A 17,129-nucleotide genomic window follows, 5' to 3' on the forward strand; every position below is an offset into this window, starting at 1 on the left:
AAAAAACAAAGGGCCAACAAAGGACTGGTGCAAAGGGCATGGCCAAAGGCAGCCAGGAGGCCAGAGTTACAGTGGAGGCCTGTGCCTCCCCACGGAAAGAGGGCTCAAGGCAGAACATGAGGATACGAGTCACTGCCAGCCAGGGCATGCGAGACAGGGCCATCAGTAGGCTTTACAGTCTGCTTACAGCAGAAAGCAAGAAGGAAATGGAATGTGAGCCTCAGGACAAGGCCAGGCGACAGGTCAGAAAACAAGCTCTGACTCCCAGAATGTGAACCAGCAACTTCCCACCTTCTCATGCCTGGACAGCAGAAGCCCTCAGAGTTGAACTCCAACTTGATACCAGTGTCTCTAATGCCCAGGCTGCTGTCTCTTTACTGTGTGACTCAGGACTCAGCAATATCCTCGAGAAAAACCTGAGGATGCTCATGAAAAAGAACGATTAAACACAACAGTGTGCGAAAGAACTAGGTCACCATGGAGCACGTCTGGGGCGCTGAGAGGTGTACACTTTTGGGAGATGCTAGGAAGGTGACTAGAAACTTTCCCTGGGAGAGAAAAGTAACGGTATTTACTCGCAGGTTTACAAATTATCTTTTTTGTTCCTAGGAGTTTACTGTCTGTACCCTGCTTATGCTCTGTGGCTGCCTGCGGGTGTCTGACATACTTAATTTTCCAGTGATTCTGGCTTGCCTAAGTAGATTATACATTTTCTGAGAGCTGTTGGACAGTAGTATTTTAGTTTTTTTTTTTTTTAAACAGGATTTCTTATAATGAAATGTCCCCCAAACCTCCCTATCTAAAGCCTGTCTTCAGCATTCAGCTCAGCAATCTTGCCATCTTCAAACCCCGCTTCACGATACCCTTCAGCTATGGACCTATCAAGCAGCTGGAGGATGACCTTGGCTAGCTAGCACATGGGATTCACTTCCCACGTCCCCAGGGGCCAGGGCTGCAGGGCAGGGCAAGGCTCAGGAAGGGGCTGAGGAGGGGTAACTCTCCAATACAATGAGCGGCAGCTGAAGCCTGATGGGAGAGGGGGCTGGCAAGACTAGAGGAGGGTCCAGGCCCTGCATCCAGTCACTGAGGGAAGGAGGAGGCATGCTCGCCATGCTTGCAGTGTTTATGCACTTTTTTATGAGCTTTCTTCATTTTCTTCCACATCATCTTCTCCATCACCATCCCTGGGCACATCATGTGAGGCCCAAAGGCTTCACAGGTGTCATCCAGGGCAGGTGGGGGTGGCATGGAGGAGGAGGTCTGCAGTTTGGTATCCTGAAACTGGGCTCACCCGGAGGGAAAGGCTGGATTAACAGAGGTGTTGGGCGCAGTGGACACATAGGACAGCACTCCAGGCCACCCAGGACTGGGTGGAGGTGGGTTTGACCCTGATGCCTGGCGCTGCACCCCACATGTTCAGGTGCTTTCTCATCTTTCTACCACCAATCAGGCTTGCTCTGTTTTTCTAGTTTCTCATCTTTAGTTCTTAACTGTGACCAGACTTAGGGAGAAAAATTAGACCAACAAGGTTTGAAGAAATGAAACAAGTTCTAGTTGTTTAAAATTAAACAAAACAAAATAAATATATAAAAATAAACAAGGTGCCTTAATTTGTGGGGGGAAGGGGCCTAGGGATTGAACTCAGAGTCTCACACAAGTAACTGTCTTGCTGCTGAGCTCACCTGCAGGCCTTCTGTTTATTTTGAAACAGGATCTCACTAAGTTACTAGGCTGACCTCACACTTCAGACCTTCCTGAGGAGCTGGGGTGACGGGTGTGCACCACCTTAGAGATCTTCGAGATTTATTTTTCCAACAATGAATAGGAACCCAATTATATATAGTTTTACTATACAGGATCATATAAAATTTTATTTGAAGAGAACATGCCATGCCGGCCCAGCCCCAGAATCTTGGGTGCACTTTGCCAGCCACCAGAACTGGGCGTGGTAGCCTATACCTGTAATCCCAGCACTGGAGAGGCTGAGACAGTAGGATCACTATGAGTCAGGCCATGTATTGAGATCCTGTATCAAATAATTAATTAAAAATTTTTAAAAGGAGAACATGATCACCAAAAGGAAAAAAAGGGCACCTTTCCCCTAAGTTATTTCCCTTTATTTAGACCTGTCTTTTTTAAATATTTATTTATTTATTTATTTATTTATTTATTTATTTATTTATTTATTTATTTATTTATTTATTTATTTATTTATTGTGTGTGTGTGTGGCCAGCTCAGCCCACCAGGGGGCAGAGCTGGCTGGCATGCGGTGCTGGGGGACTGAACCACGGTCCCTGTGCTTTGCTTAGCTTAGCTTGTTCTAAGTAGGTGCTTTAGACCACTGAGCCACCTCACCAGCCCTAGACCTGTCTTTGGATGGAATCTATAAACGGGTTTAGTTGCACAAAGATAGCTGCAGAAGCATCAGTACTTTGAGGCACATCTAAACATTACCGTCTTCGGGATGGGTCTCAGGCGCCCAGGCTATATCCTCAGACTTTTCTCCCCCCTACTTCTGGCTCCAGGCAGCCAACACCATGGCATGAACTGCCCCACACATAAATACTCCCAGATGAGAGGCTGGCTTAAGGATACATATGCACAGAAGGGAAACACAAATACCAAAGGATGGAGGATAACCTTCCTATCTCGATAGCCTACAAATTACAAAGTACTTTTTTTTTTTTTTTTTTTTTTTTTGCGGAACTGGGGATTGAACTCAGGCCTTTGAGCTTGCCAGGCAAGCGCTTATTCTACTGAGCTATCTTCCTGGCCCCCACAAAGTACTTTTTTGATGGGGGAAGTAAAACAGAAAATGAAGATCCTCATGACTGTATATTAACTTCAGTTTTACAAAGTCTTTTGGACTGCATAGCAGTTATTCCACTAGGATAAGGGTATTTAAAGAGAAATCCTGAACAACCTACCAACTACTTTCCACAACCAGTAGAGATAAAGAACCATTGAGGATTAGGAGTTATTGGAGTGGGAGGTACAGCCTGCTTGGCACCTGACGCAGAAAATCAAGGGATGAGATTTACAACAAGCAGAAGATGTTGCTATGTTTGGGTCACAGGAAGTAAACTCACACAGACAGTGGGAAGGAACACTAAGCTGCGGTGCTACAGAACTGGTGACCGGGCCTATCTTTTAAGCATCCTGTTTTATACTCGGCAGGTAAATTCATATTTAAGAATCAAAACTTTGAGTACGAGTGAGGTCCAAGGCTCTTTTCTTAGGGGTAATGGAAGAAACAACAAGAAAATGAGAATAAGAAGCAAATGGGACAGAACCAGAAAAGACATGGGGTTGGAGACCGGCCCCCTCCTCAGGGGCGCAACTCGTGTTTAGTCTTCCTCCATTCCTACTTATGTGCCAGTATCTTTCTGGTACAGGAAAGTTCCATACAAAGGGTGGGCTGTTAACCTTAAAATGTGACCACAGCCACATTTATCACAGCGTCTCTGCCATATGACACGCACTGCTTATGACTCTCACAGGTACATCCCATATAACACATCTGCTTTAAGCTGTGACAGCCTCCCATCATTAATGCTTACTGGATTGTTTTATAGCAGTACATCCTAAATTTGGCTAAGAATATACGTTATTTTTTAAATTTTTTAAGAATATAAATTTACCTGGAGCATTTGTTAAAAATACAGTTTCCTTAGCCTTGGTAACAGATGGGGTGGGTGGTTTGAGATCTTAAGTGCTACTTATAGCTGGATAAGTAAGGTCTGTCAAATACAACCTGAACATAAAACAGCACTGAAAATTTATAAACTATTTTCCTATCATATAAAATACCAAATGTTACTTTACTTATAGAACAACAACAAAATCTTATTAACAAATGCCCTGCTGTCCTTGGTTTCCCCTTAGCTGGTTGACTCCTCTGCTGCTTTGTCTAGCCGCTGAGGGTTACTCTGTCTTGCTCTGTATCTGTAAGCCCCTTCAGGAGCCTTTACCAAAGGAGAGGAGGCCCCCCGAGAGTGTACTGGAGTTGGCATCTTCCCACACATTCCACTGCACAACTGCCAAGCAGACAAGGCGGCAGGGCACACTGAACACGGGTTGTCACTGGCGTCTAGAACACATCTCCCAGGGCTGCTGCACCACCTTACACACCACGCTCCTGCTAACAGAGCCCGTGCCCATGGCACAGGCCACCTGTCCATTAAAAACTAGCCAAAGCCAGCATTTTTGTTTTTAAAATACTTTTTTTTTTTGTGGTACCAGGGATTGAATTCAGGACCTTAAAATACATTTTTTAACCAGTCTAAAGCAAGATTAGACCCCTTCAGCCACTTTCTTGGGTGAATGCAACCAGGCAGCACTCTCTCTCTCTAGGTACTGTGCACAGCTGTAAACACACAGGAGGAGGGAAGCTCCAGATGCAGTGAGTTCTCTCCCTTTCTTCGTTGGCTTCTAGGAAGTTACTTGTTCATTTTGTTCACAGTCACAGAAAAACCCATTTAAAAGGTGTCTACTGGATCCAGCATAAAATCCAGCTTTCCTAGAAGCTGGCCGTGGCAAGATGAGGGGCTGGAGTGCATGCTGGAGGCGGTGGGCTCCTTGCCCATGAGCACCCCCACTCAGACAGGCTGTGTTCTCAGAGGGATCAAAGTGCCTGAAGCACCTGATGTGACCGGAACTTCTTCACGAGGTTCCTGGATCACAAACTTGATAAATTCATGCCTTTCCTTAATCTGATTCAGATCCACAGGAAATTTTTTTCTTTTGATATTTCTGTATCATTTTCTTCTGTGAGTTTCTGGCAACACTACATTTCTGACTGTTCTGTTCTCTGTCCACCATAAATTTATGAGCAGCAAGTCAGGCTTTTTGTGACGTCCACCCCTTCTGTAGCCCTGCCCAATCACAGCGGTTAGGGCTAGGATGCTAGGGCTTCCTCTTCAAAGAGCTGCAGAATCAGCTTCCAGCAGCCTGCCCTTCCCCAGTGAGAGGCGGCCTGTGTGCCATGAGGTGGAGAACATGACAGCATTCCTCTGTGCAGCTGCTGAAACAGCTCTTTATTGTCCAGCAGAGCAAAAGGCAAGCTCTCTGGCTGTCCGAGCTTCTCTCCTGTCTGTCTCATGTGACTGACTCGATTCTACTGCCCTGCTACTTCACAAGCCAAGCCTTGCCGTGCTTCAGTCACACTTTGCTGTTCCTTGAAAATAGTGCAGCACCCTTCTGCCTCTTTCCTCTTTCAGAAATCTCACCCATTTTTTCAGGTCTAGCTTAAGTCACAAAGCTCTGTCCCTACTTCCTGTACCACCATCTGATTGTGTCAAACGTACTAGTTTGGGCTTTAGCCACACCAAGAGGTCTATGTACACAAGCCAAGATTTAAAGCTGTTATCATGTCCACGGCCACTTTACTTCACTGTAAGAATTCCATGATTTCAGGAAGCAGTATTTCACACTTTATCAGAAGCTTGTCTTGTAAAAAGGCCAGAGTGTGTGTCCCTCTCCAAGGTGACCTTAATAGTTGGCCTGGGAATGACCCTGCACACCTTTCCTTCTGTCATCATTCTTCAGGGGCAGAAGTGTTGGGTTCTCCCTGGGTTCCACCTGTAAAGCCAATTGATGGGGCTGCTGCTGCTCAGACACCTACACTTTCCTGACCTGCAAACCCTTCTAAAGACTCTGCCTCTTGTTCCCTTCCTGTCATTACTTCAACATTCCTTGCCCCTTTTCCTACTCCTTGGTCCTGACCTATGTATCTCGCAGGTGTCATAGGTTTTGTAGTTAAGTTAAAAGAATGAAAAATTCACTCACTGTTAAGAGTTCTTTTGGAAAGGTTGTATATTTCTGTAAATATGCTTCCTCCCCCAACCACAAACAGAAGATTAAAAACACATGTTTATATCATTTTCCTGTTTTTAAATGTTATATTAAATTTCAACGTTAAGGTCAAATAGGCTTTCTTACACTGCTGTGAATGAAAGCCAATTATGCACTGATTACGTACTGATTCCCAAACCAGGTGTCCCAAAACAGCTGCATGAGCAGGGTGATAGTGAGACATGGAGCTCAAACCCAGGGCCTCCGAATTCAAAGCAAGTGCTTCACCAGTGAGCTACGCCCTCAATCCCCGAACAGCCTCTTTTTCCATTAGGGTAACCCCTCTTTTTTTTGGACAGGCTCCCACTATGTAATTCAGGCTGGCCTCAAAATCTTCACACCCCAGCTGGGGTGGGATGATTTCTTCACATAATATCCAGGTAGTCTACATAAACTTAAATAAAAACATTTAAAGTGGAGTGAATCCTGTGGATGTGGCTTAAGGCACGGGCGCTTCCCCAAACTATTCCAAGCACCATTTCCCTCATGCTACCCTGTAATTAAATCCCTATTCCAGGTAAGGAGTCTGTGCTCTGAAATCCAAGTGAGTTGGTAAAGTTAACTAAAATTCTGACTGGTTACATTTGTTATAGCACACAATGCTGTCACCAGGGATTACCTAACTCCTGGAGTATTTGCTGAGTGCCAAGTCAGTGCTAACTGTATATTCTGAGTATAGAAATTAACATGAGGGGCTGGGGAGATAGCTCAGTAGAATAAGCACTTGCCTGGCAAGCACAAGGGACTGAGTTCAATCCCCGGTTCCACAAAACAAACAAACATGAAATGAGCACAGCTCCTGCCACCATTAAAATTCACATAATTTCATCCCTTCTTTAAAAAAAATGGTACTACTTTTTCGTTGTCTTTAGGAGGTGCAAAGCAGGTCTTTCCTTTGAGGGGAACATCGCTGGGAACTCGGCTTGAGAAACACCACTGGCTCTTCCTGCAGGGCAGATTTCCTGTGCACTTTCAGCATGCAGGGGGTGTTTTTAACAGTTTGTTCTATGGAAAGGCGATGACCCCAAAGGAGTCACCAGGACCTAAGGCCAGGACACAAGCATCTGCACGTGTGTTACATTTTACTGCTTACACAAAAGAAGGGGCAGGGATGAGAGGGAGGAGGAAATGCTCTGGTGAGCTAACTACTGCCAAGGCAATGGGAACATGATGTTTTGGATCTCCTGCTCAACTACAAAGTCTTTTTTTTTTTGGCGGAACCGGGGATTGAACTCAGATCCTTGCGTTTGCCAGTCAAGTGCTTATCCTACTGAGCCATCTCCCCGGCCCCTCAACTACAAGTTCTGTTTACCTTATACACCCTATGCACTTCATGAGTTCTCAGCAGCATGGCAGCTGTGCTCTGAGCACACACACAGAGCACTAGTCGAATATCTATGCTACGTGGTCCTCAATTCATTCTAGTCCTTCAAGAGCCATGTGACTTGCAGCTATGTGGCCCCTGGCCCCGACCTGCAATGCAGATACATGGCCTCTCAGGATCTGAGAAAGCACCAATTCAGCTAGAGCTACTCTAGTTTTCTGCTACTGCACTGGAACACTGAAATTAACTTATTACCAAACACCAGTTACTTCATATTAGTTTTCTTCCTCAGTTCCATTCTTCCCATTTAAATTATGGGGTTGGAACTGTTACTTGCTTCCAAAGAGTAGAATCCAGAACGTTATGGGATTTTTGCTACAAAAAAATTCTAAATTTTCCTTACATTTTTGTACATTCTTCAGAATATCCTAAGAAGTAAATTTTGCTTTTCAACATGTGTATTATATAGAAGTTCAACTTATGAGCATACTAATGTCTTGAGAACTAATAAAACTTGAAAAAGTGTAACTTAGTCTCACTGAAATTAACTCCAAGGAATCAGAATTGTTTGGATTTTGTATCCTGTCCGTATTTCACCTCAGAATAAGCACTTGTGCTTGGCTGGGAGGAAAAAAAAAAAAAAAATCCCATTCTAAATTCTACTTTTCTTCCACCTGTACTGGGGGTAGTCACCTATTTTACTTGCAACTTTGAGAAGATAACAATAAGAGGCTGGGGCTGGAGAGATGGCTCAGTGGTCTGAAGCACCTACTTAGAACAAGCTTAGCAAAGCATCAGGGACCACGGTTCAATCCCCCAGCACCACATGCCAGCCAGCCCCGCCCCCTGGTGGGCTGAGCTGGCCACACACACACACACACACACACACACACACAACACACACTCTCTCTCTCTCTCTATCTCTCTCTCTCTCTCTCTCTCTCTCTAAAAAAAAAAAAAAAAAAAAACAATAAGAGGCTGGAGGGCTGGGGAGATAGTTCGGCGGGCTAAGCGCAAGGGCCTGGCTGGGTTCAATTCCTAGTACTACATGCTGTCCCGCTCTGTGCCTTGCCAGCCACTGAAACCAGGTGAGGAGGTGCATGCCTATAATCCCAGCACTGGGGAGACGGAGACAGGAGGATCACTATGAGTCTGAGCTGCACAGTGAGACCCTATACCAAATAAATAAAGAAATAAAAGATAAAAAAAGGGGAGGGGGCTGGAAGCTGGGAGGCATGAGCAGAGAGCGCACAGTGGAGGTGAATTCTGCCCAAATTATTTCTAGTGAGTTTAAACTGGTTTGGTGCTAACAGAGCTCTGTGTGTTCCTCTTCTCAAGGTCATAATCAGTTTGTCAAGTAGGCTGAGTTTGGGAGAGAATTCTAGAAAAAATTTACCTCAGCCATGAAAACCAAAACTGCTATTTTCAGACAATTCTAATACACACACACTGCGCGCGCGTGTGTGTATGTATTTTAACTGAAGGGAAAGGCAGGAAAGAAGAGGTGGCTGTGGTTGCTAGGCATGGGGCACAAACACTTGGGAGGCTGAGGAAGACCTCTGCAAGTCCGGGGCCAACACTGGGTACATAATGGTGATACTCTAAAAGGAAGAGGTGGTGAGAGGGGAAGCAACAAGGCGGGGGACAGCCTGAAGAATGTCTGGACCTGTCTGTCAGCTGCTCCCACCTCTGGCTTATGTTGCTTTCTACAGGTCTTCCTGAGAGTCCTGCAACACATTTCTATGCACTAACTTGACATTCACTGTCTGGACACCGAACTAGACAAAGCAGCATTTCATAGGACGTAGGGTTCAAAGCAAAACAGAATGGCAATCGCTAGATCTGCTATCTTACCCAGCAGCCCCTCCACACCAGGGGTCTTTTCCATTATGAACACAGTTTTGTTCACCTTGCCACCAAAGATTTTACTTCAACAAAGAGGAAAGTTCAGCCAATGAAAACTCAGCTCCGGGAGGATTCCTCCCCAGAGACCACCACCCTCTGATGCTAAGCACTGACACCTTCCTGGAAGAGCTGCTATTATTTATTCTCACAATAACCCAAACCATTCTGCTCTTGGTTTTCCTATCATCTTAAAGAACTAATTTTGTACAGAATTAGTTTTAAAGCTATTAATACATAAATACAGGACTATCCTAAAATGCAGCTGGAATCTCTACAGGGTCTCTAACCATTTCCTTCCAAGAGCAACTCAAATTTTTTCCCTGGAATGCTAATGGCTGGATCAACCTTAAAATCAGAAGTACCATCATCTATTTGACTTTGAACAAGTAAATGTACTCAAAATATGTATTACTTTATAACATGCAAAGACAGTGCATTTCCAAACACAGAATTGTTTTCTGGGCTTGGTGTAATCCCATCACTCCAGAGGGTGAAACAGGAAGACCAGAAGTTTGAGTCCAACCTGTGCAACTTAGTGATACCCTGTCACAAAATTTAAAATTGGCTGGAGGGAACTATACACTCGGGCCCCCACCCCCCTGTCCGTCTCTCGGACAAGAGCTTTCTTTCTCTCGATAAATATATTCTGCTCATTTAAAAAAAAAAAAATTGGCTGGAGATGAAGCTCAGTGCAGGCCTCGGGGGTTCAATTCCCAATATCACAATACAAACAAACAAAAAAGTATTTGGTAGCACTTGCCCAGCATGCAAAGGTACAAATGGTGAAAGTCCTACATTCTGATCAAACTTGACATTAGCTACATGCAGCCGGGTACTGCTAATTCGGTGTTGCTATGGTTTAGATCTGGAACAGCCCCCAAAGCCTCCCATTTGGAGGTGGGGGCTGGGAGGAAGGGGCCCAGCCTGGATGGGGCACCCTCATTCCTCCTGCTGCCTTCTTGCTCTGCCTTCTGGCTGCAGAGCTGCTGTGGAGAGCAATTTTCCTGTGCACCAGGCCTCCTGCCACGCTATTTCTGCTTTAAACCTGCTAACCATGGACTGAAACTTTTGAGACTGGGTCAAAATAAACTCCTCCTTTAAGTCATTTTATTCTGCCTGAAAGTACTTTGTACCTGCAACAGGAAAGTGATTAATATTGCTACTTGGATGAACTACGCTGGCTCTCGGCAGACAGTTCCTACGGCGACACAGTATCTACAGTATATCCTGTGCCCCTAAATTCTCCACAGATTTTTGCAGTTATTACTTCCCCGCAATACCAGCACTCATCCTCATCTTCATAAGTGCTGGTGCTGCAGGTAAGTACTACCAGGCCTGGCTCAAAAAATCTGCTTTTTACTCATGAGAAAAACTTACATTTTCACTGGATTTTTTAATTTTAGATGTGGGAAAACTGGGCTGTGGTCTTTCCCAGTAGGCTAATAAAAGCAGTAGACTTTTTAAGGACTACCTAATTTACCATAAGGGGAACTCCTGCCACCCCCACCCCGTCTTACTATATTGGGTGAGTGAATACAGCACCAAACTTAATATAAATTAAAGACAGTCAGTGTCAGTGCCACTACCACCAGGATGGAAACCCAAGAGAGACAAGGTTTTCCCTAGTGTCACCTGGGACTGCGCCGCAAGGAAGCAGACACTTTACAGACACTCAGGAACAGGAAGTGGCTGGACAGAGCAGAGCGAGAGGGAAGGCTTGCACAGCACAGGTGAGGCCCTGAGCTCCGTGCCCAGCAAGTGGGCACGGCGGGGCGTCACACACAAACTAAGAATTGTAGTAAAATGTGACCACAACCACAGTGCTCTACGGCTCCCCTAGATGCAAGACAAGAGCACTCCTAGCCTATTACTAGATGTTAACATCTGACTTAAAGACTGTATAAAGTGAATTTACCAACTCTTCGCACCATATAAACCTTATGACATCTGTGAGCATCAGAGAACCCAGAAGACCTTTGGCCAAGTTCAGATACCTTATTTGTTATGTCACGGCAGGCTACTTTATTTCTCTAGATTTTATCTAATTTGCTTTGAGTACATTTTGGGGCTTATCAATTGATGTATGTGGAACTATCTGCACCAAAATTCTTCAAATCCAATACCTATAGTTCCACAGCAAGCTCTGTCTATCTGTCTCTCTCTCTGTGTGTCTGTCTGTCTCTCTCTCTGGCAGAACTGGGGATTGAACTCAGGCCCTTGCACTTACCAGGCAGGCACTTATTCTACTGAGCTATCTCCCTGGCCCAGCAAACCTTCTTTTAACCTATCACTGCTGTGATAAAGAAGTGAGGGAGAAATTTTCTGGAGTGCTTTGGTCATTTTTCACTTGGATGAACACTGCTTCAGATGTTAAGTACAAACCCAAAAAAGCTTTCAAGGGGGTGCTTCGTGCATTATTCTAGGTCCCTGGCTTTCAGCCACCAGGTAGGACAAGGAAGGAAGCCACCTGGGGAAGCTCTGATGCAGGAAGCAAGACTTTTGATCTGATGAAAACCATGTAAGGTCAGAGATACACTGCAATGAATCTTGGTAATGGGCCACTACTCATTATACAACCAAAGAGTTTTGTATTTCTTCATGAAGTTTCTTGTACAAGAAAAACCCAAAACACAACAGTAAAAATACTCTACAAAGAGATGCCATGAAGACTCACTGGGGGGTCTTTTCAATCTTTTCACAGCGCATTTAAAGAAGCACTCCTGAACTGGCCACTTTGCAATGTGCTATCAGCAACGGGGGGGGGGGGCTAATGTGAATAAACATCATGTACAAACACAGCCGCCTAGGACTATGACATGGGCTGTTAAAAGTTCATTTTAATAGCACGAATTAGAGGATGGTGACCTTGCTTTATTAATTTTAGGACTAACGTACTTCACAACAACTGTTTTAGACATGAGGCCGCTTCACATACCACTTCTGTTGATGTTTCTGCATGTTCAGAAGTAACATGTTCTTGAAGAGATGTCTCCGTATAGCCCATTTTTCCACAATAGGGACAAGTAAAAGACTGTGGTTGCTCTACAGAGAAAGCCTCCCCACCATAGTACAAATCTGAAAAATAAAATGGAATTGCATTGAGAAATAATTATCAGTTTTTTAATACTTAATTTAACATTACAATGTTTCATATGGTACAATAACATCAAGAAAAAGGCTGCCTGACACACTTGGTAAAAACCTCTCTCTGTCAAGGAGCGCAGACACCTCTGCCCCTCTGTTTACAGGTGTCCTACCCTGATTTCCCAGGGCCCTGCGGTGCTCTCCTGGCACTGCCTCCCAGGCAGCTGCTACAGCCCTGGACAAGCAAGTCTCTTCCCACTCCACAGGGCCAAGAGTGCTGCTCAAAGTAGAAGAACCTTGTGGGAGGAGGAGGACTAGGCAGGAGAAGCTAGGTCCCTGGGGCATACCCTGGAAGTGGGCATTGGGATTCTGGCCCCTTTTTCTCTCTGCTTCACCCCTACCAAGAGGCACACCAACCAGGGTCCTCTACCATATGCTGTGACCAGGGAAGACTGTGCTGCCAAGGTAACAGGGCCCAGTGACCACAGGCTGAAAACTGTGCAACTAACTGTGAGCCAAAAGAAACCTTGCGTCTTTCTTCTGTTGTGTGATACTGGGGGCTGGAACCACACCAGGCAAGCACTTTACTCACCTACTCACCGGGGATCACACCCTCAGGCCTCTTATTAAAATTCTGAGACAGAGTTTCAAATGCCCGAGCCAGCTTCAAACTTTCCAACCTGTGTCTCAGCCTTCTAAGTAGCTGAGATTATGGGCATACACCACACTTGGCTCCTCTCCATCTTTTTTTTTTTTTTTGGCGGAACTGGGGATTGAACTCAGGCCCCTGTGCTTGCCAAACAGCTGCTTATTCTACTGAGCCATCTCCCCGGCCTCCTCCTTTCCATCTTTTAAACTGATTATGTCAGGTATTTTGTCATAGAGACAGAAAGTTGATTAACACATTGCCCTTTGTTGAATTTTGAAACCATTCTTTTTAAAAAAATTTTATTTATTTATTTATGTGTGTGTGTGTGTGTGTGTGTGTGTGTGTGGCCAGCTCAGCCCACCAGGGGGCGGGGCTGGCTGGCATGTGGTGCTGGGGGATTGAACCGCGGTCCCTGTGGTTTGCTAAGCTGTTCTAAGTAGGTGCTTTAGACCACTGAGCCATCTCACCAGCCCCTTGAAACCATTCTAAATCTGTATCTAATTTTAATTTTTTCCTCATCTCTCTATATACTGTGGCAATACTGCTATCAAAAGAAACAATCAGTACAGTGTACTATATAAAGGGATACAGTGCTCAAAGGAAAATGAAAAATGTACATGATCAATATAGCAACTCCCAGCCACAGGACGATAAAAACATTTAGTGAATACTTAAATGAAAAAAATACATCAGAGTAAAAGGCACATTACTATTAATTCCCTCAAGTTACTCCCCTCATGCTAACAGTTAAACCTGGCAATGTCTTTCACTGTAGTAAGCTAAAAAAAAAAAAAAAAAAAAAACGTATTTTTTGATCACACCTTATTTTTCACTGAATGTACTACACTTACAGCAGGAAGGACAATCAGCGATCCGTTCTTGTGGATGCAAACTTGGACAGTGTACCACCACAGGGGACTTTACCCAAGTGGGTCAGGTGGGTTATTGAACAATGACCCGGAATCTGTGGGAATAATCTATTTACTACATTAGTATAACTCAGGGAATATCCATTTTTTCTCCAGTGGTTACTCACACAAAAAAGACTAAATATATTTAGTATGTTACATTACTTCACTGTAAGAACTAATTCTTTAAAACAAACAATGGCAAACGTAAGAGTATTTCTTTTATAAGAAAATGAAAGTGTCCACTGAAAGATTTGTTTATATTCTTTCTTGAGACTTAAAACTATTTTAATTAATTAATTAATTAATTAATTATTTGGCGGAACCGGGGATTGAACTCAGGCCCTTGCGCTTGCCAGGGAAGCGCTTATTCCACTGAGCCATCTTCCCGGCCCCCTCTTAAACTATTTTAAAGGTAGTCGTGCATTAGGTATATAGCCTGATCAGTTAGTTATATGTACAGAAATGTAAGGTGGATACAGGGTAGTTGAGGATAAATACATTAAAAAAACAAACAAAAAACCAAATAGTATTTCCCTACACAACAAAGAGTATGAGCCAGGGCCGGAGAGATAGCTCAGTAGAATAAGCACTTGCCTGGCAAAAAGAGCCTGAGTTCAATCCCTGGTTGGGAAAAAAAAAAAAAAAAAAAAAGTGTAAGCCAAAACCCATTAACTATTATTCCTTTGGTAAAACACTGAATGCTTTCTCTCTAAAATTGAATACAAGGGCTGGGGAGATAGCTCAGCAGAATAAGCATTTGCCTGGCAAGTACAAGGTCCTAAGTACAATCCCCAGTACCGGGGTGGGAGGAGGGGAATACAAGAAGAGAGTATTTACTCTTGCCCATTTTCTTCAGAAATCTAAAAAGAGTAAATGAAAGGCATCTAGATGGAAAGGAAGAATTAAAATAACCCTATATACTTCTGTAATCCCAGCTCTTGGGAGGCTGTAAACACGCGGATCACTGAATCCAATCTAGTAGTGAGACCCTGAACATACTGTAATCTTTCCCTAAAAAATAAAAACAAGGGCCCAGGGAGACAGCTCAATAGAATAAGCACTTGCTTGGCAAGCGCAAGGTCCTGAGTTCCATCCCCAGCACCACAAAAACAAAAACAAAAAAACCCAACCTATATATTTGTAGGTGACATGGCCTTTCCTAAGAAATCTATTAAAAACCTGTTCCAGCTAATAATTTCAGCAACACTGTAAGATACAAGATGTATATACAAAACTCAGCTGGGCATGGTGGCACATCCCTGCAATTCTAGCTCTCAGAAAGCTGAGGCAGGAAGACTGTTGAGTTTGAGAACAGCCTGGCCCACAACATTAGTATGAGGCCAGCCTTGACAGCCTGTCTCAAAAAAGTGAAAATAAACAAAAACTGATTCTTTTTCTACATACTTACAATAAACCTAAAATAAATAAAAATTTGCCTATAGGAGCAAAAAATAAAATATCAGGACTACATTTAACAGAAGAGGTATATAACTTATACTGCTAACTATAAATCACTATTCAAAATTAAAGACCTAAAAATGGAAAGATAGCCCAAGTGAGCTCAAGACCAGTCTGAACTGCATAGCAAAACCCTGTCTCAAAAAAAGCAGTGTGTGTGTGTGTGTGTGTGTGTGTGTGTGTGTGTGCTGGGATTATAGATATGAAGATATTATTATTATATTCTTCTTCAAACCCCCTATTAACTCCATATGGAGAAATTAATTCTAACTGGATGAAAGACCTAAATGTAAACGCTGAAATATAAAGCTATTAAAATAGGCTTAAATCTTTTGGCCTTCGATTTGGCAGTGGTTTTCTAGATACGACACCAAAAGCACTCAACAAATGAAATGAAAACTTTCGTGTTTCAAATACATGACCCAGGAAGTGAAAAGACAAAAGAGAACGGGAGGAAATGCTTGTTCACCTGTTAAGGAACATATATACAGAATACTGAAGTATTACTACAACTCAGTAATAAAGGCCCATCATGTAATTTGTTAAAATAGACAAAGGATGGGAACAGATATTTCCTCAAAGTTACATGAGTGGCCAATAAACATAATAAAAGACACTTAGGCCTTTAACCACCAGAGAAATGCAAATCAAATCACTTGATATATGCTTTATACTCACAAAGCTGGCTACAAGAGACAAATAATAACTGTTGGCTGAGTAAGAAATTATGACTTGAATCACTACGGCTTTTTAAATACGTGAACAATGTCCCCTAACAAGCTGCAAAAGTGACCTGTTTTCTGATGACTAGTACGAGAATGGGTAGCTGTGGAGCTGCTAGCAAGAACACTGTGACTTCATTCCATCTGTACTATTTCATACCTTGTCAGTTGAATAATTTTGTAGTATCTCTCATTAAAAAGTAAATAATGATAGAATACTTAGAATGTATAAGCAAGGCTCATTTTCTTTTTATGAAATGGGAGCTTCATGTATGCCACTGAGGACGGTTTTACAGCATTCTTCCTTCACGGACAGACAAACAAAACTGCCACTGGCCATCATTGGCGCTGTCATTGAGTACTTACCGAAATCTACCCTTGTTAATATGCACTGCATTGGGTGGTCAGTTGTGTGCCTTGTTGTAGTTGCACCACTTTCATAACAAGATGCACAAAGATCGTAGTCGTAGCAAATTAAACACTTATATCTGCGACCTCGAAAATTTCCTTTTAAACATGCATCACAGCTGACACCTATAAAAAAAAGAAATCTCTTTAATTAGCAGCTGTAAAAGGCCACTTTCCATTTCATCTGTATAAATGTTGAAGAGATTAACTTAATCCTACAAATTCGTCCTTTCCAAAATAACTAGAAATGGCAAGTGACGACTGCATTAAAGAATTCCCACGAGTGTGCTGGCTTGGATGCTCGTGAGTGGCTGGGTTTTAGGCGCCTTGCAGAAATAACTTTAAGTATTTGATGAAATGTAAAAGTCCTCTGTGAAATATTTGGGTAGAAACCGAGGGAAAGAGAACTAGTACCTAAGAGCACAAAGCAGAGCTTTCAGACCAAGTGCACTTGGTCAACCAGGTAAAAGTCTGAGTTTAGTTTTCCATGGCACTACAGGATGCAGTACAGGAAGCAAAGACGAAATCCTGCAGGAGCAGTCATTTCCTCAGAAAGCTGCGCCAAGGACCCTTTTGGTGTCGGCAAGCTAGAAATGCTGTCAGGGAGCACACACACTGTCCTAGTGAAGCTCTCCCACCCCACCTGCAGGTAGAGTGGAGTAGAAAATAAAAATGCCTGAAAGGTCAGAACCACAAGCCATCTTCACATAGGCTGACAGCGCAGATTCCACCACGCGGCTCTCAAAAACCCAGCAAAGGGGGGCTGGGGAGATGGCTCAGTGGAATAAGCGCTTCCCTGGCAAGCACAAGGGCC

General features: G+C 43.6%; 1 protein-coding gene across 1 annotated transcript in view; it reads right to left on the reverse strand.

The window, feature by feature from the left end:
* The window catches only part of Kcmf1 (potassium channel modulatory factor 1), a 30,351-nt gene extending 13,913 nt beyond the window's left edge, over positions 1–16,438 (reverse strand). The window contains exons 1-2 of the mRNA XM_023702950.1: positions 16,274–16,438; positions 12,019–12,158 (exon numbers count right to left, since the gene is read on the reverse strand). Coding sequence (XP_023558718.1) covers positions 12,019–12,158; positions 16,274–16,304 — 171 coding nt within the window. The 5' untranslated portion in view covers positions 16,305–16,438. The remainder of the gene's footprint in view (positions 1–12,018; positions 12,159–16,273) is intronic.
* Positions 16,439–17,129: the final 691 nt, after the last annotated feature.

Source organism: Octodon degus, unplaced genomic scaffold (assembly GCF_000260255.1).
Source record: "Octodon degus isolate 3935 unplaced genomic scaffold, OctDeg1.0 scaffold00162, whole genome shotgun sequence".
In the NCBI taxonomy this organism is placed as follows: Eukaryota; Metazoa; Chordata; class Mammalia; order Rodentia; family Octodontidae; genus Octodon; species Octodon degus.